Source organism: Macrotis lagotis, chromosome 1 (assembly GCF_037893015.1).
Source record: "Macrotis lagotis isolate mMagLag1 chromosome 1, bilby.v1.9.chrom.fasta, whole genome shotgun sequence".
Taxonomy (NCBI): domain Eukaryota; kingdom Metazoa; phylum Chordata; class Mammalia; order Peramelemorphia; family Peramelidae; genus Macrotis; species Macrotis lagotis.
The window spans coordinates 537,395,895-537,418,238 of NC_133658.1; the positions used below are offsets into that span (position 1 = coordinate 537,395,895).

At 37.5% G+C, this 22,344-nt stretch overlaps 1 protein-coding gene across 1 annotated transcript in view; it reads right to left on the reverse strand.

The window, feature by feature from the left end:
- The window catches only part of PTCHD1 (patched domain containing 1), a 68,360-nt gene extending 50,284 nt beyond the window's left edge, over nt 1-18,076 (reverse strand). Inside the window, exon 1 of the mRNA XM_074214252.1 lies at nt 17,663-18,076. Coding sequence (XP_074070353.1) covers nt 17,663-18,013 — 351 coding nt within the window. The 5' untranslated portion in view covers nt 18,014-18,076. The remainder of the gene's footprint in view (nt 1-17,662) is intronic.
- Between the last annotated feature and the right edge of the window lie 4,268 nt (nt 18,077-22,344).

A 22,344-nucleotide genomic window follows, 5' to 3' on the forward strand; every position in this document is an offset into this window, starting at 1 on the left:
AGTCATATATCATGAACTTCTCTAGACATTTATATTGACTGATGACTTCAGGGTAATGGTACCAAATCTTGAAAATGCAAATCTTCTAGAAGTGTTTGTTGATTTCTAAGTATGTTGGGTCTCATGGTTCATATCTGACAAGCCATAATGTGACCTTACCTTTCAATTTTAGATTTGAGATGTAGTCCTGACAATAATTCTTAGCAAGGGGCGGCTAGGTGGCTCAGTGGATAGAGCACCGGCCTTGGAGTCAGGAGTACCTGGGTTCAAATCCGGTCTCAGACACTTAATAATTACCTAGCCGTGTGGCCTTGGGCAAGCCACTTGACCCCATTTGCCTTGCAAAAACCTAAAAAAAATCATTCTTAGCAACCTAATCTCTAAAGGACAACTTACCTTATCTATTTTGAAAAGACCAGAGAGATACCATGACCATTGCTCCACGTATATTTTTTTAATTTGCAGTTAATAATGGAATGTCCTCTTTAAAATTGGGTGATATTGATTTGGCACTCCATATATTAAGGAAAATGCTTATGGTACCCTAACCACATACAACTTTACCTCTTTTGTTCTTGAAAACTTCAACAAGTATATGATTAGGTCTGGGTCTTACAATCTTTCCTTTGGCTACAAATGTTGGAGGAGTTCCAAAATTGAAATGAAACCTAAACCTTCATATCTTTGAGGGCTTCATCCTTGAAGGTAGCTAGTGTGTAAATACGTACTGAAATATTAAGTGTCATTCCACAAAATTCCTTCCCAGTTCATGATGAGATATCTTTAAGTGACCAGATTGTAGTTTTTCATCTATTTAGGTTCTCTGTGTTTTAGCATTAAAAAGCCATTTTTGCCCCTACTTTGCTTTCCTCATAAGCAAAATGAAGGAGTCTGACTAGATGATATCTGAAGTCCTAATTCTAACATTCATTTTACATTAAACTTGTGTTTTCTTTTTTAAAATTTTAAAATGTTTTAAAAAAATTTATTTATTTAAGGCAATGGGGTCAAGTGACTTGTCCAAGGTCACACGGCTAGGCAATTATTAATTGTCTGAGGCCAGATTTGAATTCAGGTCCCCCTGACTCCAGGGCCAGTGCTCTATCCACTGTGCCACTTGACTGGCCCTTGTTTTCTTTTTTAACCTAATTTTTTATTGCTATAAAACTGACTAATGTGGAAACTCCAATTTCCAAACCAGATCAGTGCTTTATCTATTTTCATGGCTTAGATAGGTGTGTGGAGCATTGATAAGTTACCTGGTTTGGTCATGGTCACATATATGACATGTAACAGAGGCTGGCCTGGTACCCAGATCTTCTTAACTCCAAGGATGTTTCTACAATCATTTTATACTGTTCTGATTCTCTTTATCCAATAAATACATTGAAAAGTTCCTCATGATAACTGTTTTTAGGATGTCAATTATTGCTGCTTCCAGTTTATCTTTCAAGATTCTATAACCTTCTTCCCTCTCAGTTCTTTCTAGTCCTCCAAATATTCATTAATGTTTCTTGATAATTCATGAGCTTTTAATCGAATTATTTTGCTTATGAATATGGCTATGAAGAACTATCCCTCTAAGAGGGACTATCCCTCATTAAGAAATTGTAATTGACATCCTTTGCTTTGAGCCATTCTTCATAAGAATATTCTGTGGAACAACTGTGATTTCCTATCAGAATAGCCTACATTGCTTCTTGTGTCATTGTTTTTTCAAGGTGACTACTTTGATTACTGTCACATGGCAATGTTGTTCCATGAAAATGATGTGATATAATGATTGTAATCTACTTTATTCTTTGCGTGCAAGTAATGCTTCTTTTTGTTATTGATCAAGATTAAATCCATAAGATGTAATAGTCTATTTCTTATTTTATGTGAAGTAGATAGGGCCAAATTCTAGGAACTTATGGAAATAAGGATTTTTCTATTCTCATCTCTACTTGCTGGTATTTTGATACTGAAAATGTTGCTGTATAGAGCTTCCTTTTGCAAAGCTAAGAACCAATAATCCAGACTACTTTTCTAAATAAAACATTGAATTTGAGTCATTCCACAGACAGTATAATGAAATCCAGTTCTTTCTTTAGGAGTCTGAATAGAATGTTTTGGGAAACTCAACACAAATGTATCTAGTACATTATCTATCATATATACATATTCCAAACCAACTCCAAGTAACATCTTTCTCCTTCATTTCTCAGTAACAAATATCACTCTCTGGAATGCCTTGTAACTTATAGTTAAAATGAAAGTCGATTAAAGACAAATATTAGCTCTCAAGGACACAGAACAGCTGACAAAGAAGAACATCAGAATATAAAAGCAAAGGTAATTTTTCAAACATAAATGTGTCTATTTGCCAAAGTGAAGACTGTAGCAATTTTAAAAATTGCCAATTTTTTTAGTCCATACATGGAAGATATACAACAGGTAGATATTTATGACACCCTGTAAGGATCATGAAAATAAAGGGTAAAAGGTATTAAGAGGCATTTTTACTCAGGGATCTCATTGGGACACCTTTCTCATTTCCATTTGAAGAACCTTTTCCAAAACCAGGATTCAAACATTTCATTATAAAATAATATAAAATTAGAGGGCTAAGGTGTCATACAATCATTTGTAACCTATATATAGGAAGACATTGTTACATATAGCAAATAAAGTAGCAGAAAATTGAACCTAAGCAATGAATCAACTAACTAATATTTAGTAAACATTTGTGACGTTTCAATCATTGGGGCTACAAAGATAAAAATTAAATATTTCCTGACTTAAAATTCCTGCTAATATTTTAGAGATTCAATTTTTTTTCAATTTTTATGAAGTACACATACAATTATATATGATACAAAATGTGATACAAAATCTCCTCGTAACCAGATGTCAGTAATTTTCATATGCTGCAATAAACCAAAAAATGCTTAAAATTCTTGGGTTCACAGAAAATTACTCAAGTGTATCCTGTGTGTGGATTTATACAGCATTTTGAACATAGGCTATCTACTTCATAAAAGGAGTTTCCATCAGTGGCAACTCTACATTGGGAAATCCCAGCTGCATCTTTAATGCAATAGAACCTTGAGGTAGTGAGCAGGGACAATCTAACTAGTTTGGAAGTTCACTAAGTAAGAGACAGTCCATTAGCCATTTCTCCAGTGCATGACTGAGGATGTCTCAGTAAACTTTAAATTGAATTTGAGGGCTTATCAGCATCCAGCGCAGGCTACAAAGGCCTGGCACTTCTGGCTCCTTTGCTCTGACATGAAGGAGTGACAAGCATTTCCATTCTGCATCTGTTGTGGTTTCTAGATTAATTTCAAGGAAAAGTCTATGCAGGAGTGAATTACAACTTAAGTCTAGTGGCTGCAGGAGGATGATCCACTGCCCTGTGGTCCCCAGAATGGATGAGTATTCAAGATAATATGGAAGAGGTAATAATAAAACCAAAGAATGTCACCCAAATCCTCAATCCTAGGCTTCCGGAGAATTGAGTTTTTTGGTGATACAAATATTTCAAAATTTGAGGCCACATCAAATTTTGTGTGTGTTTGAGGGTAGCCAGGAGGTATTTTAAGTACCAGACAATTGACTTCTCCCTAATGTTCTCCCCTTGGTTTGTTCAATTATTTTTGCTTCAATAGGCTATCCAGCAGGTACCTAGACTGAAAAAAAAAGGAACTGACATATTTTTAGCCAGTTATGAGATCTGCCCATTAGGAATGTTTAATCATTGGTCATTCTAAAAAAAAATCTTGGTTATAACTCTTTCAGCAGAGGTGTGTCTTAATTTTATCTAAAGTGATACATATTTATCTCCCTTGGAAAATTGACCTATTTTATTTTTACAACCTTTATAAAAGATTTGTCTTTATAGTGAATGAAACTTTCTGTTTCAGATCAAGCCCATTTACTTGACCCCCCCCCCCGAGAAAATGGGCAAAATCTATTTATCATCTTTTGTACTATCTACCCATAATCTTGAAGTAGTTTTTTTTTTGGCAAGGCAATGGGGTTAAGTGACTTGCCCAAGGTCGCACAGCTAGGTAATTCTTAAGTGTCTGAAGTCACATTTGAACTCAGGTCCTTCTGACTCCAGGGCCTGTGCTCTATCCACTGGGACACCCTACCTTCCCCTTTGAAGTAGTTTTTAACATACTTCTTTGCTTTTCTTTTTCATGGACAAATCATATAATCAGTAGACTGGCAGAGACTTTGAGGAAGCACTTCATTCATATCTTCACTTAAACAGGTCTCAAATAGAAGAATGAATCTGCCTTTTCTGCTAAGTCTTACCTATTAAATGATTAAAAAGAGTTGGTAAATTCTTATTTATGTCTATAATGAACCCACCTGAAATTACAGAATATTTTCTTTTATTATCCCCAAATAGTGTTAAAAAATTCCTAAATAACAGCTAGTCAGAGATCAATTTAATTATACCTTTATTTATTTGATAGATGGCAAAGTTGTATGGAAAACTTTGCATCCTTAGTTTAAAATAATATGAATTCCAAAGATCTCTTTCACAAAAAATTAATCTTCACTCTTAATATTTGTGATTCGAGAATTTTTTTGAGGTTTCAGGAAGGAAGGAAATGATACAAGTTCCAACAGCAGCAGGGAAGCACTAAGAGCTTACCTTAGCATTGCTTTATGACAGCAACACTGAGTCCCTGGAATATCTCCCAGCTATTATATACATTGATGCAGGTAAAGTAGAATGGAAAAGAAATGATTTGAAAAGTAGATTTTTTATCAAGTCTTAAAATATGGCAACTCCAACATAAGCACTCTACTATAGCTTCCAAAGGTATTTCAAACAAGTAGTGAGAATATTTTGATTTACCTTTGGATTAATGTGTACAAGTAAATAATCAACTTCATTCAGAACTACTTCTAAGAGAAACAACATGGAAAGAAACAGTATTTACCACTGATAGTGGGGGATAGTATATTAAAATATCACAATAACTAACACTTTAAAGCTCACAAAGTTCATTTTTTCCAAAACAACCCTGTCAACAAAAGTAATATATAATTATTCCCATTTTGTTAATGGAGAAATTATGACTTAGAAAGGCTGAATGACTTACCCATTTTTTGACAGTAAGATTTTAAACTCAGCTCTTCTAATTCTAAGCTGCATATCCTTTTTTACTAGATACCATTAAACTGTGGGATCCATAAGACCAGAGACATTTTTTGCCTTTCATTGGATAACCAGTATTTAACAATGTCCCTGGAAGAGTTGGTATTTAATTAGGACTTGGGGATATGTCTTGGTAATACTTGAAAGTGTTGTTTTAAAAGAGTTAGTGTTCAAGCAACTTCAGGGAGTTGCCAGTCTAAATTGCGCAGATTTCAGACAAAATTTCTAAATTCTAGCAGAAGTCTTTATGAATTTAAACATCCCAAATCTATGGGCACTTCCTTTTCTTATACATTAAACAAAGATGGGGGTGATTAGAGATAACAAACATAGTATTTCATAATATAAGGCTGTTTAAGGCAAAGCTAATACATCATTTTTATCATCATCATGATCATCACCATCATCATCATCATCATGAAATAAAGAGAACATGTCATTAGTAAGCAGAAGGTCATGGTACACATATGGTTATTATCCAGTCCTACACAAAAATGTGCCTGCCATTCCTTTGCTAACTATCCTTTATCACTGGCTTTCATTGCTGAGATGGTAGGTGAATTATCATGTCATTATTTTTTGTATCCTATTGCTTGACTGAAATTGCTTTCTCAAAGGTTGCCATCAATCTTTTAATTTCTAAATCTAATGAGCTTTTCTTGGTCCTTGGTCCTCTCTGTGCAGCACTTGAAATTCCTTCTGAATATACTATCCTTTAGCAGTTACCACAATTCCTGAAACAAAATGGGCACTTTATAAAGGTTTGACTTGACTCCCTGAGTTTTCATGATAGTTCTCTTTTCTGGTTCTTCTGTCAGTCTGGTTGTACCTTGTATCCTTAGTTATATCATTATTCATGTCCTATCCCCTTAAATGGGTGTGATCCAATGCTCTTTCCTAGCTATTTTCTGGGCTCATCTCTCCTTTCCTCTCTTGGTGATCTCATGAATTCTCAGGAGATCAATTCTTATTGATATGCAGAAAATGAGATGTCTCCCAAATCTAAATATCTAGCTCCTATATCATTTCTGAGGTCTAGTTTCACATCACTGGACATCTTCACCATTATTTCTTAACCACTCAAACTAAACATGTCTGAATCATAACTCACTAAGTTCCTTATTCCAGAACCTCCTTATTTCTGTTGAGTTGGTCACTATTCTTCAAGTCTTTTGGTTTTATAACCTCAGAGTTATACTTGATTATTTAGCTTCCCTCACTTCTCACGGTCAATTAGTTGCCATATCTTCTCAATTTTATCTCTAGAACAAAGATGATTAACCTGGGGTCCATAAATATTTTTTAAAATGACATTTCAGCATAGTTTTCATTATTTCAAAGTTCAACATTATTTCAAGGATTCATGATACAAAAGGTTAAGAATCCCTGCTTTAGAATCTCTCTGGTCTGACCCCTTCTCTGCTACCTTAATTAAATGAACAGTAGCACAGTTCAGTCACTCATCACTTGGTACTGGGGAGGATCCTCTATTTATTGGTCAATTTTCTTAAAATGAAATGTGTGTTTTTTGATTTCTGATTACTCAAGTGTGCATTATAATATAATAGCAATAAAATCATGCCTGATAATGTTATAATGTAAAAAAAAGTCAAAGAAAAGAGATTACCTTGCTATAACCTAAAATATAGTCAGTTTCTCCTCATATTACTTATAAGAGTTTAAGTATAGACAATTGGGTATGTTTGTTATGTGTACAGTAATTTCAGTTGTGTTTGACTCTTCATGAAGAAATTTGGGATTTACTTGACAAATATACTAAAGTAGTTAAACATTTTTTCCTACAGCTAATTTTATAGACAGGAAACTGATGAAAACAGGAGTAAGTGGTTTGGCCAGGATCACACAACTAGTATGTGTCTTAAGGCCAAATTTGAACTCATGAAAATGAGCTTCCTTGATTTCAAGCCCAGTGCTATCCACTATACCACTTAGTTTCCCTATTGGGTAGGTAGGAGAATTATTTTTTTTTTGGGGGGGGGAGAGGGAATCCTGTTTTATGCCCAATTAACAATGGAACAAATGCTGAGAAATAAGAGGGAATGCTCACTGGCACAACTGATAATTGCCAGAGTCAGCAATATTAGTGTAACACTTTCAGATTTTAAAGGGCATTACAATTATCACTTTTACCCAGTTCTCCGATCTCTGACAATCTTTACTACTCTCTTCTCTTTGAAGTACTTGCAGTTCTACTTATGTTCAAAAGATTTCCCAAAAGGAAACACTGTTCTAATACAAATTAAGTGAAAGAGGAGTTTGATACAGTGCTTTCACATAATTTGCAGAATTCCTTTTTTTCAGTTTGACATGAGAGAGAACCGAATAGAACTTGTACATACTAGAACAGGGTAACTAAAGACTTTTAATTCAAGTGCTGAAAGTAGACAGTTACTGTTGTAAAGCTCCATAAAGCATGGAGATTAGATCCAAAAACCATTAGAAATCATCCTGGTGAGAGGGTATGCAGCTCACCACCATCACAGCATAAAGAACTTTCAATTTGAGCATGGAGTTGCATGCTCAGCAATGAGATAAAACCAATACACTATAATAGCTCAGATGTAGTCATTAAATGCTAACAAATAGCTAATCTGTGAATTGAGGACATAAGTTGAGCACCCATTATGGCCTATTGGATCTAAAAATGCTTACATATGTATTTACTCAATAGGCAAAATGACTAAAAGAGTGGTTCCAAAGAGTAAATAATTGGCATTTTCAAAACAAATGAAAAGAGATCATCAAATAAATCTTTGTTCAAATTGGTTATCTTCCAGAATGGTACAAAAACAAAGCCCAGGAATTCAAGCTCACTCACTCAATTAACAAGTATTGATTAAGTTCTTTCTATAAGACAGGCATTGTGATAGACACCAAAGATAAATTTCCCCCTCAACCCCAACTGATAACACACTAACAATTGGGAGGATTTACCCCCCCCCAAAAAAGTAAACCTCTAGGAAATGATTATGATGCATTAGGGGGCCACTCAGATTTTGCCCTCCAACATTCTTATTGGTCTAAATTCCTGCCTTCCTTTAAGGGCTCAATTTAGGTGTCATTTCCTAAATGAAACCTTCTCTGATCCCTTCAGCTGAAAGTGATCTTGCTTTCCTCAAATTTCTCAGACTACCATATGGTCTGGACCTTTTTATTGCATTTATCCTATTTTTCTTTGTATAGTTTTTATGTACATATTTTATCTATCACGTTTGAATCTAAGTTCCTTAATGAAGAATTTATTTGGTCTTCAGATTCTAGCATCCAGCTAAAGAACAGACACTTTATCAGACACTTATTGATTTAAAAACTTGGATTTGAGTCTTGAATCTGTCACTTACTAACTCTGTGTTTTTAGAGAACTCATTTAAACTTCTTGACACATAGTTTTCTTATCTGTCAAGTGAGGGTGTTGAAGTAGGTGATTTCTAATATGCCATCCAGCTCTATGATTTTATAATAGACTGTATAGTCTCTTATGGAAAAAAAAGAAATCGACAAAAGCCAGTCAATAAAGCCTGGTGAGTAAAATATATGAATACATACATTGGCTAGAACAGAATTAAGACTAACCTTTTTTATTCTTAGATCTTGGAAAACAGTGTTTTTCATTAACCTTTTCTTCTATTTTTGTATACAAGAAAAGTACTGAATAATGTTTTTCTCCATTGAAGCAATTCAAAAATTTTAAAAGAACAGCTAAATATTTTGCCACATAAACAATAAGCATTTTTTCTGATGCAAATTTTAGAGACAGGTGGCTATCTAAGAGTAAATATGAGTTAAGTTTTTGTGACCATAATGATAACATATCAAAATGAAGGAAATTAATATGTTTGTTATGAATATTGTTTTAATGAGAAAATAGAAATAAAAATGAGAAGCTTATTGGTGGGATTTCTTCTTATCGTCCTATTTTTTTTGTCAGTGTCACTTTCAAATAACATCATGGTTCACTTTATAACCAATCTAATACTAAAAGGAATTAGTCAGTACAAAAATACAAATTTGGCATTAATTGAGGTAAATTTAGGTAATTAAAAAGCAGCATCTGTATTTTTTAAAAAATATTTTAGGTTAATTTTTGGATTTGCTACATTCAAGTTCCTTTGAAGCACAATAGGGGAAATCATTCTGGGAAGACCTTATTTGATAAGGAACTGGAAAGCTGTTCATTTTCCCTTTTTCCTTCATTGATTTTCTCAGACTGTACATAACATAGAAAATTATTATGAAGTCTCCTGAAGATTTCATTATTTTTCAGTCTGGACCTATGATTTCATTGGTATGTGTAATCCTTTAGTAGGTAAACCATTCACATGGATCAGCAGTAATTCATCAGTAACTTAGAGTCTTAGAGAGTTTCCTAGAGGGTCTTGAGAACATGTTGCTTCTCATAGTCATATAGCTAACTGGTAATAGTGTAAGAACTTGATCCCAGGTCTTTCTGACTCTGCTACACAATGTTTCTTCGAAAGAATTTTCTTATATGCAAATAAAAGTTAAGAGGTCCACAAACTTAAAATGGATCTCATATTACCAGTAAGTCTGAAATCAAGATTTACCAGAGAAGTCATTCGATTAATATAATTAAGAATTATCTGTATTTAGGAGTAATGAAGTGTTTTTTTCCAGGTGCAAAATACCAACAAATCACAATAGCCAATTAATGATGGATCCATATTGAATTCTGGATAGTTTTGCTGGCAGTCTGTGCTATCAGAGAGAACTCTGACCAAGATGTTTATACAAAGAGAGCAGTAAAGAACATTCTTCCTTCTTATAGTCAGCTACAATCAAATAACCAACAAGTATTTAAATTTTTATTATACACATGACACTGTGCTAGGCTAAACCCTTTTGGGGACATAGATATAAGGCACTACTCAAGAAGATTTAATTTAAGTTGGTGAATCATACCTAACATGTAGAAAATTAATAGCATACAATTTGAAATCAAGTATGAAGTTATTTGCTATCTTGCCTTATATAAACTACAGGTATTGTAAAAGAGGAAGATAGGGAAGAATGCAAGCAATAGGTAAGTTTCAAATAGGGTCTAGGAGTGGATGTAGGATCTGCATAAGTGGAATGGAGACAAGAAGATATTGCAAAAAGCTGATTAACAAAGTTAAGTATCTGGAGGTGTAAAGGGCTGAGATATATTTTTGTGGCAGAAGGGAAATCCATATGAATAAAGATCATTAGCAAAATTCATCTTAGTTTTCCTTGATCAGAGGAAAGGGTAGTTAGTTACATATGACTCAAATTGGACGTGGAGGAGGGAAGGGAGAAAATAGTAAGGAATGGTTATAAGTCAAAAGCACTATGAGCATCTGCTCATGCAATGAGAACATGAAGTACATTGTCCAGGCTGACCAATGAAAGATAAAATTCATTTTGGGATAATTTTCAATAGATCAAAAAAATAAATTGAAAGGTAATAGTTTGTGAAAATTAGAACTTTTCTATGCTGTGTAATTATTTGGAGACAAAATAATCTATAATTACTGACATGTTATTTGTGTGATCACTCAATTTGCTTTGACTCTGAAGTTTAAACTTCAGTTTGGTCTTTAAAACCAGACTGCATTATATCTCTGGGGAAAATTTATTTTAAGGGGAGGAAAATTTTAATTTGCTACATATAACAGATTCTGAATGTTCAAAGTAGGTATTCTAAATGTTTTATATATGTATTATACATATATGTATATATATGGTAGATCATGGAGTCTGCCTCATAATAACTAAGTTCAGGAAATGTTTTCCTATTTTTTGCCTTTCATTTCAAAGGGCAGTTGGCATTTCTCCTGCTAATCATCAAATAAATCACTATTGGCTCTAATTAAAGGATGGCAGAAATCTAAGAAAATTCCATGGTTGTCAGAATGCACAAGTAATGTTACATTTTAGTTGGGATGATACTGAGGAGTTGACAATTTATTTAAAGGTCTGCCACAACCTATTCCATAGTAGTATATAGACCCATACACTTATTTAGTCTATTCTAAATCTAAGTCCATTTATTCTAGCATAGATAAAGAATTGGATAGCACATCTGAAAAGGTCAGAAATAAAAAGGTGAGCATCCTAATATGATATTTTTTCCTATGACATAAAATGCAGCAATATCTACTCTTTGAGATATTTTATTTGTCTTTTTCTTCATAAAAATAACTACTAAATAAGATATCTGACATATAAAATGGAAATTTTAAAGTTCCATTATCCATCAAATGATCCTTTTTTTAAATGGGACTGGAGACAGGAAGATCTGAGTTCAAATCAAGCCCAACAAACTGTGTGATCCTGGGGAAGGCACTTAATATTCATTTGCTTCAGTTTCTCTAACTATAAAATGGGGATAACAGCATTTACTTTGCAGGGTTGTTGAAGCTCCTAGCATAGTACCTAGAACATAGTAGGCCCTAAATGAATGCTTATTCTCTTCCCCTTTCACATGTCATGAGGTATCAATTTTTGAAAATTTTTGGACCTAATTTGATGATAAAATGATATAAAACATTAAGGAGGAAATCACCTCATCTATTAATCTAAATTTAAATTTTCATTTTAATGAGCAGTTCTATTAAATGTTTTCCCAAATTGAGAAATCTATGTAGAAAAAAAATTGGGTATGCATATGAGCTACCAGTCACATAACTAAATGGTGCTTCAGAGTCAGATGCCAGTTCTCCATGGAATTGTGCCTGGCATATTTGGATGTAACTCACAGTCTTCATAAAAAAGAAAACCTATATTCCTTCTTAATGCCTCCTCAAATTACTATTGAAGTGTGAATAAAGTGCAAGTAGAAATTAGCTTGGGGCTGTAAAAGTTACAAGCTTAGAAAGCTTGGACTGAATTCTTTCTCTTGCCTCCACTAATATGTCTCTCTGATCAACTCAGTTTAAGGGAACATCACTTCTAAAAGGAGTTAAAAATGTTTGTTATCATAAGGTCATAGGATACAAACTCTTTTTAAGTGATGCTGAGAAGAAAACAAAACTTACCCACCTGTCTCCTCTACTAGTTACACTACTGTTGATTGGCAAAAAACTTGTCATCCAGTTGGCCAAACTGGGCAATGATTTATATGGGATGGATCATAAAATATGCTTATGATACATATGATACCATTCTAATAGGTAATTCTGCAATAGATTCTCAAAGGATGCTGTCAGATCAGCACCATTCCCTTTCATTCTGTTAAATTAGATCCAATTTTCGTAGTGGGTTTGTTGTTTTGGAAGATTCTGACATCACCATCCTTAGAAATCAAGGGAGTAAACTTCAGTATAAAGAAGGAAGAAGGTAACAGCATTCTGAGAATTGTCTAACTGAAAAACTGGACATTGTCCAACAGGTCAACAGAGCAATGATACCAAAAGGACTTGTAGACCATACTTTATATGCTCTGTTATTTTCACACCTGATGATGACGTCTGTCCTTTGCTATTAAAGAAAATCAGAACATCAGGGAAGTGATGTCATGACAAGCACATAAATTAGGTTTGAGTGAGGGAGATGCTGTACCAAGTCACCAGCCTCACTTTCTCTTCTAGAGCCATCTGGGTCAAGTGCCCAGATATGGATCAAGACAACTGGAGATGGTCCTGGATATGAGGCAATCAGGGATAAGTGACTTGTCCAAGGTCACATGGTTAATAAATGTCCAGTATCTAGGGCTGGTTTCAAACTCCTGTCCTCCTGACTCCAAGGTCAGTGCTCTATCCACTGTGCCACCTAGCTGCCCTTCTGTTATTTACTTTTTTGAGTAAAAAGAGCTAGGGTGTGAGGGAGAACTAAAGCATGTCTCTACCACAGATTATTTCCATAGTGATAGTTGCTTATCACTAAAAACAGAAACAAAAAACCCCCCATATTTTGAGTGAATTATTTTAGAGTTGTTATTTGGAAAATACAGTAGGGATGGAGGATACTAGAGTAGTTTCCTTAATTCTTGTAATAAGGGCTGACATGATAGGTGTAAAATAACTGAGATCTTTAAATAGTTTCTTAACAACTACTGTGGCTCAGTGACCCTGGCAAGCATGTAAGTGTTTTTTTAGACTGATCTTGGCAACTCATATTGGAATATTTTCCCTTGAATTTATATTTCATATATATATATTTTCCCTTGAATTTTAGTATCTATAGGAATAAAAGGTTTAGATAAGGTATAACATAAGTGTGTTGGCATAAAAGATGTATGATGAATGAATGATGTGAGAACTTCCTTTGGAAGGAAAATGATATTCTGTAGGATCACTTTTCAGAATATGACATTTTAGCCTTTTTTAAACAAAAAGAAAATATTATTTAATATTAAAGAAAAATATTTTTGATGTTTGATGTAGAGTCACAAAAGGGAGAATAGTATCTTAGAAATAAAAAAAGATGAGTTAAAACTTTACTGCTGAATCTTTTTAAAGTTAAATATGTTCCTGTATATATGCTCTTCAAACTTGCCTAGTTATTTAGTTACTGCATCATATCTAAACATCCTATGATAAGCATTAATGACAGTAAACAAATGATGGAGATGCTTGATAATCCATACATTTTTGAAAATCACTATATCTACTACCATTTTCATATAAAAATGAGATAAAATATTCTTTGCCACAAAGTAGCTACTATTTCTTTTTCTTGGTTTCAACTGACATCAAACAGGATCATTCCTCCATATACATTTATTACATTCTTACTTGTTTTTAGACCAATGATACAGAATAGAGCAAAACATTTTCTCAAAAATTCTTCCACTTAAAAATAAAGTGTGGGTAAGAAAGTCAATTTATTTCAACTTGGTTACAGCTGTCTCACTGAAGTAAGTGAGTGATAGAGCTTGGAAAAGGTTCATTTTCAAAATGTGCTTCCTATGTTACCATCAGAAAATGATGTTAGATCTTAAATCTTTTGCTTAATTTATTTAAATCCTTTTAAGTTCTGAAAGAAGAAAGTATTTAATAGAGATCAAATTTATTATGTATTTGAGATGAAAATAGTCTTAAAATTCACTTCTTCCTTTTTTATTTGGATAAATATATTTTCTTTCCGCACTATATAAACAACTCAAATTTTATACTATATTGCAGCGTTTTGTCTTCTGGGTATAATTAAAAACACTGAGGAAAAAGCTATATATTTCTAGATCAATATCAATATCAATATTAATATCAATAAAAGGAAATTAAACTGAAAATATGTGGGCATTTGATTTGATTGATCAATAGCATTTTCAAAAATAATTTATGACCTCTCTTTCTGTTAAATTTTCTTTTTCAGATTTATTTTTAATATTCTTTTCATTTATTCAATTCACTTACTTGAAAACACTGAGAACCTATATATGAGTATAAAAATGCTTTTCCCTCAAAATCTAGTGGTCAGAACAGTAGGTATATTAACATACTGAGAGAAGATGTACAACTATGAATGCAACTTGGAAAATTCTATCACTCATTGCTCTGAGGCATCTCAGTTTAGGTTAGTGCTAGATGCCATCTTTAATATGAAACAAGTAGTTTTTTCTTTATGTAGAATTATAATACATGTAACTAACATTTCAAGTTATTTCATAAAGTTGTTGGAATGGAAATATGGTCCCACAGTGTATTGATTTATATTAGGCTTTGTTCAATTTGAATCCAATCTTACTCAGACAGGCAGGAAGCATTAGTGTGTACTCCACCTAGATGCTTCCTGAATGATTATTATTGTTTCCACCATTATTAATTGTATGATTACATTATCAAAATAACAAGAGTAACAGTAATAAGAATGTCTGTTTCATAAAAATTTTTGATAATTATATAGTATATATTCTCATTATAATGGCAAAAAAAAAGAAAGAAAGGAAGGGAGGAGTGAAGGGAGGAAGGCAGAAAGGAAGGAAGGAAGGAAGGAAGGAAGGAAGGAAGGAAGGAAGGAAGGAAGGAAGGAAGGAAGAAAACTGCTAATTTCAACCTTCCATCCTTCTATGAAGGTTCATTTCCTTAGTACTTCTTTACTCCATTCAATACTAAATACTAAAATGAGTATTATATGTAGTGATTATTAAAAAAGGAGTAAACTTTCAGACATCTAATGGGATCCCTACTGATATAATCCTTAGATTTTAACAAAGTGAATAAACTCTACATAGATTATCAGACAATTTTCAAATAAAAATGATTTCTGGTCATTATATCCCTCATTTGATTTTAAGCAGGCACCTAAATATTCTTTAAAAAAATGCTTTGTACTCTTTGAGACAATCCTTGATTCAACCAGTTGTCCTTTACTTCTAGTCTTTATCCGAACATCCACACATCAAACAAAATGAAAGCAAATTCAAAAATTATTCTTTAAATAAGGTTTTTCTGCACAGAAAAGTTTAGCATCAAATCAGATAAAAGAACTAAGACAAGTATTTGATGTGCCTATTGACTTCCCATTAACCTTGAGAGTAAATGTGGCTATGGTCAAACAAAAGAACATAATGGTGAGATAGTTAATGAGAAAAAAGGACTGATAAAACACCGAATCAATAAATACAAAGGTACATATCATTTAGTAGATTAGATCAGCCATCTATCAAAAAGTGAGGCAGCATGTCATACTCACAAAACTTACTCAGTTATAATTCCTTGACAGCTATGTGACAAATCCTTTGCCTAAGTTTTCTTAGGGAAATATTTGGAGCAGGGTTTGTGTGTTAAAATTTCTTTTAGCAAACTATTGATAAAACCATATTAGTTTGGAAATATAATACCACAAAATTAATGGATTTGCAGGCCTATAGTGAGTGAATCTGTTCATAACAAATATATGTGCCATTCAAAAATATTATGACCTAACAGAAGGGTTTCTCATTTCAGTGTCTTATTTAGATTCCCCTCATTAGCTACTTACTGATTGCTGATTGATAATGTCAACAAACAGAATGAGATAAGTAATATATTAGTGGAAAATAAACTTACCTTCCTCTAGGGAATTAGTTTCAGAGGAAAGGATAAAAAAATCTACTACTGATCATTGGTAGATTCCTTTTTGAATAAAAGGAATATCAAGATACCATGCCGCATTCCCTTAATCAAAGAATCATATATTGTATGGCATTATTTCAACCCTTGTATGTTGGCTGATTTTTCCCTCTCCCCATCATATTCTTGAGTTCTCCCATGCCAAAGATGTAGAATAGTAATGCAAATTATGAATTCTGATGGATCATCTGCACCTTTTCCCTTTGGATCTATCACGATCTTTTTGCTCACTGTCCACACTTTCATTACCCACATGTCTCCTCTTCTTGACAGATTCTCTAAAGTTATCATCATTAGCCTACTTGTCACAAGGAAGTCCTACTTTGACAGAAGACATAATATGTTTGGATGTTACACTTGGATCAACCTCTTAAGACCTTTGACTCTAGTGACATTACCAGATATAATTCCTCCTCTGCATCATAACCAGATTAATCTATCCCCTTCTATCCCCCCCCCCCCAAGTGGACAAAACAATAGACTGAATCTCCTTGCCTCCTTCCAACAGGTTTTAGTTCACTGGGGGAGCTAGAGGTAAGAAAGACCACTTTGAAAGAGGAAGAGGCTTTGCAATTTATGTTAACCATTTTCAGAAATCTGAGATATCTAGAGTTAATCCATGTGGTAGGGGGCAGCACTTTGGTTTCCTTTACCCTCTAGACTGACCACTGGAAATCTTATGGTGGGGCATTGATCTCCTTACAATCTTCCCATGCAGTTTAAGTCTCCTACTCCAAACTCCTCATTACCCTCCCACATGAAAAACATACAGAGTAGGCAGCATCTATCAAAGACTCCCCCCAGCAATACTTCCGAAATAGAGGAAAGAAGAGAAAAAAAGGGGAGTAAGTTGTCAATATTAGAGAATCTCCACTGCTAATCTTTTAAGGGCTCGAGTCTCTTGCACACAAGTTACTTGCCTTCCTAATGTATCTTCTCTTCTTTCCTAGGCAACCTTATTATTCTCAGGACCGAAGCGCATCCCCGCCCCCTAACCAACAAAAACAAGCAGACTACACGACCGCTATTGCCACTGCCGCCGCCCCAACTGTTGCAGGCACCAGGGGCGGCGGACTGGCATTTCTGTGTCACAAACACAGGACGCTCCATACTTAGGAAGGGGGAGCCCCAAGAAAGGCAGGCAAAAAAGCAAAGCAAATTAAGGCAGGAGAGCTCCTAAGCACCTTGGGCGGTCTCCAGTGGGAGCGTGAGTGGTGGGGGTGGAACCAGGCTTGGGCGTGTGCGTGTGCGTGTGTATGTGTATGTGTAAGGGAGTCAGGAACAGGCATTGTGTGTGTGTGTGTGTGTGTGTGTGTGTGTGTGTGTGTGTGTGTGTGTAGGGGTGATGCTTGTAGTCCAGATGCGCCCAGAGAGCCCGATGAGAGCAGCAGTCAGAGGAGCAGCCAGGCTGCCTGACCTCCCGCGTCTTGATCCCCCAAACCCGTTTTACCTTTAAGATCAGGTCTGTATGATGCTGGTCCAGCATGTTCTCCTGTTGGAAGGAGGTGATGATGACCCGGCCGTAGCGCCCGGGAGTCTGCAGATCCGAGTAGAGCCGGTGCTTGGAGCGGTTCACCGGGAAGAGACTGTTGACTAGATTCCTCTCGATCTTGGCCAGGCTGTGCTTGGGCGCCAGCAGGTGTTCCACGCTCTCTTCAATCTGGTAGCGGCTGAAACTGGCCCCCAGGAGGATGGAGATGAGCACGGGGGCGGAGGCGAAGAAGACGGGGTGACTGGCAATGAAGTGGCCGAGCCGGGAGAAAGACGTCCTCAAGCCTCTGTGAAGAACCTGCCGCAGCATCCTAGTGCAGAGGGAGCGCAGGAGGAGGACGAGGCGCACGCACGGCTGTGGCGGTGGCGGTGGCGGCGGCGGCGGCTGTGGCGGCGGCGGCGGCGGCGGCGGGGGTGAGATCTGAAGCTCTCTCGGAGCCCGGCCACCACCATCGGGGAGTCCCGAGCAAAACCTCGGGAGAGTCCCCTCCGGGAGGAAACAGACCCTCCTCCCTCCCCCCTCCCCCAAGCCTGGCAAAAAAGACGACCCTCCCCCCCCCACACCCTTCCTGCCTCCGCACCCCCTACTCCACCCTCTACCTCCTTCCCCCTCCCCCCCACCTCTTCCCAGCAAAAGGGGTTCGGGGTTGGGCGGTTGCCGCCGCTGCTGCTGCTGCTGCAGCTGCTTCCTTCCCTTTCAGCGCTGTCGGGCCCTGGAGAAGTCCTCCCGGCGCCTCATCATCCAACTTACCAAACCCAAATGCCATCGAAGGGGGAAGGAGACAGCGACAGCAGCAGCAGCAGGAGCAGCGGCGGCGGCAGTAGCACCGGGGAGACGCTCGCAGGAGAGAACACGAGGGAGAGAGAATTCCAGGCTACACCCAGTCCCCTCCCCTTCCCTCTCCACTCCCCCTCCCCACAGCCCCGCCCCATTTCACGCCAATCCCTGCCAACCCCAGGCAAAGGAAGGCAGGAAGAAAGAAAGAAAGAAATGGATAAATAGAAAGAGGGACCCTGCTTTTAAAACAAAAGTAGGAGATCTCTGGTGTCTGGGAGAGTCGCGGGAGGTAAAGGGGGAAAAAAGAGGAGGAGAATGAGAGAGACAGAAGCTCTACCCCTCCACGTCCCCTCAGGTAGCAGCGAGGAAAGACATGTTTGCAGGAAGGACGGGGAGGGGGTTGGGGGAGAACAAGAACCCCAAATGCAAAACAGCCTTTTTAGCAAAAAAAAAAAATGCAGTTCAACGAAGGCTAGGAAGGCTTGGAGGAGAGAGAAACTCCGGGGTCTGCCTGTTGTACGTCCAAGGAACAGCTCTGTGTGAAGCCGGTGAAACCCTCGCACAGACTCAGACACATAGACTTCCCCTCTCAAACCCCGAGGAAAGGCTTGCGGAGAGGAAAGGAGAAGATCTCGGCGGCCCCTCCCTCTCCTCGGGGGTCTCCCCCAGGATTAGGGTGCAAGTCGCCAGCTTCCTCCCAAAGCAACCAGTTGGGGAAATTCAAAGCACACGTTTTCCCCTGTCTTCGTCAGTCGTGCCAGGTGGAGGGGCAGGTTCTTTGGTGCCAGTTATTTCTTGATCTGTTTTCACCTCCTCTACCTACGCCATCCCCTAACCCCAGAAAAAGACAAAACCAAACCCCAAAACACCCTTCCTTCCCCGCTCTGATTCGTATTCTCTGCCCCCTCCCCCGCCTCCTCCGGCAACTAAGAGTGATTGATGACAATAAATTATCAGGCAGCAGCAGCCAGTGGAGCAGCGGGGCTTCGGAGCTCTCCGGAGTCCTGGACTCACCGCGGAGATTTTTTTCTGGCTATGGGCAGTCCCGGATCTCAGTGATCTGTATGCTCCAGGGGACGTGGGGACGACCCCCTTGGCCAGTTTCCGAGCTTTGGAAGGGTCTGCCTCATACCTGACTGGCAGATAGGACAGGTAGGATGGTAAGTGACAAAGATGGCTAATAGCAGGAGTAAAGAAAAGAGGAAAGGAGCACCCCTCCTTCCTTCCCGACTCAGAGTCTGCTCTCCTCCCTTAAATTCACTGTATACCCAGGGAGGGAGGGCACTTGATCGTGACACCCAAGGCAGAAGCTCTGAGAAATAAAAGAATGTTCCTTCTTGGAGGAAGGGGCTGCCGGAAAGCCTTAAGGGGCACCGACTGCTCCAGAAAGTTTTATTTATACATCCATATTTATGTATGGGTTTTTTTTAACTCCCTCTCTTCCACCTCCCTCAGTTAATCTCAGCAGAGATCCCAGAGAAGACGCAAGAGGAGTGCGGATCGCGCCCCCCCTCCCACCCGGCAGGTCCTCACGCCTCAAACCCGATCAACAACGGAGGCGCAGGTGGCAGTAGCAGGAGCAGCAACAACACTGAGGTACAATTTTGTGTATTTCATTGGCTCCTCAAACCCTTCGCCCTAAATCTGAGATCTGGACAGAGCCCCCCAGTCCAAACAACGCCGGCAGACAAGGTTCAGCGGCTGGGAGTCAGTGATAGGAGATTTCCCCTCCTTCGGGAGCAACAGTCGCGTGCTTGGGGTATTCCCTTTCCTAGGGTGGTCTGCCCTCCTCCCCGTTTTCTCGCGTCCTTCCTGCTGCTGCTCAGACTCTGGGTGCACCACGCCCGGGTCAATGCTGAGCTCCGAGGAGACCGCTATCAAGGGACGACGTCCCTTGAGTTTTCCCGACGTTATTGGGCCATGGTTCTCCATGCTAATCAAAGCTGAAGAAAGATTGAAGGAGATGGGGAGCAGCGGAAAGGGTGATTTGGAAGAGGAAAGAGACTGACAGTAAAAGAGACATAGAGACAGACAAGACAGACACAAAGAGACAGTGAGATAGAGAGACAGAAACAGAGATACACAGAGAGAACAGGGAGGTTGAAGGGGTAAGCATGTGTGTGAAAATGAAGGTGGTAGGAGAAGAAGGTATCAGAAAAGAGAAAAAATGTAGGAGTTGCGGGGCTCTGGGAAACACCTCTCAGTTCAGTTACCTCAATTCCACGTTGCCAAATGCTTCTGATTGAACTTGGTTGGATACTTGCTTTTTTGGGAAAGGGAATTAGTGGGAAAGAAAAAAAATCACCTTTTCTTTTCTCTATACTTACATCCTGGCTGATACCTTACACTCTCTCTTCCCTTTATTATCCATGGCAGTTGAGAAAAACAATACCCAAGACTACCTTCAGTCCACCCACCCCAAAGAAATATATATTATGTATCCTCTTCTCTGTTATCTGTGATTTTTCTTTGCTTGCTTTGCATTGTTTACATACATACCTGCATACACTCACACACAATATCCTCTCCTTTTTTGGGAAAGCTACCTGAAAATATTTGTGTCTCAGAGCTACTAGTCTCAGCCTCTTCAGATCCAGCTCTGCCTTTCCTCTACTTCCTTCTTCTACAGAGAAACAATTACAGGGAGTTCCAAAAGTCATTGTGCAGTTTTAAACTTTAATAACATTTAGATTTTAAGACATATATAGGAAGGACAATAAGTCATCCGAAAGTACTTTTATTTCTGTCACCCCCCCTCTTTCATTCTGTGTGCCCTCTACCCCTCCCATTGTCACTATCACTTCAAAACAGCTCTTTGATGATCCATCATGATTGTGAAGGGGAAAGGGTGCTGTGTTTTACTTATGAACCCTGCAGAAGTAAAAAAAAAGGGGGAGAGGGAGGGGGAGAGAGAGAGAGAGAGAGAGAGAGGGAGAGAGAGAGAGAGAGAGAGAGAGAGAGAGAGAGAGAGAGAGAGAGAGAGAGAGAGAGAGAGAGAGAGAGAGAGAGAGAATTATTCTGTTCTTGATCTGTTTTCTAAGCTGCTTTAGGAAACCACCCACCTTCAAGCAGCTGAGGGGCTAAAAAGAGAATGGAGATCCCCTGCATTACACAGAAGTAGATTGAAAGGGCAAAATGGCAAAAAAAGGGAAAAAAACAGAAAAGGAGCTTTTGCGTTGTGGTGTGTGTTTGTGTGTGTGTGTATTTATGTATGAGTAGGTGTGTATATATATGTGTGTATATTTGTATATATGCATGAGTGGTTGTAACTACTTCTTATCTGGGTAAATAGTTGAGGACTTTTGCATGGACTAGAGAAGAAAACATGAAGACAAATGACTTTATAGGTTTACCAGAGCTTTTAAGAATTTGTGCTAAAGTCTCTAGACTTTAAAATCTGCCCTCTCTCATCCTCAAAATAAAATTTCTGGTTCTTTTAAATCCTGGTTGTGAAATTGTATTCTTAGACTTACTCTTACAACACAGGGAGGCTAATATTCTGCCAAATGGTAGCTCCAATATTAGCAAAGGCTTTTCTCAAAGGAGGGGCCCTTCACTTGTATAGATGCATTTACTTATCTTACACTCCCTTTACTACCCTTACTCTAGTCAAAATGATCCTGAATGCACAGTTCTCTGCTAAGGCAGTGGCTTCAAGCCTTTATGGAACAAGTTTCTTAATTTGCCAAAATAGGGGGAAACTCTATCTCTATATAATCCCTATTTTAATAAATCTTTTCAAATAATTTCTTAGCCTGTATTTATTTAAATTGGATTTATTACATTTTAAGAAAAATGATATTAAATGTAGATAAAATTTGAACATAAAATAACATAGTTAATGACTGATCCTTTAGAATTTT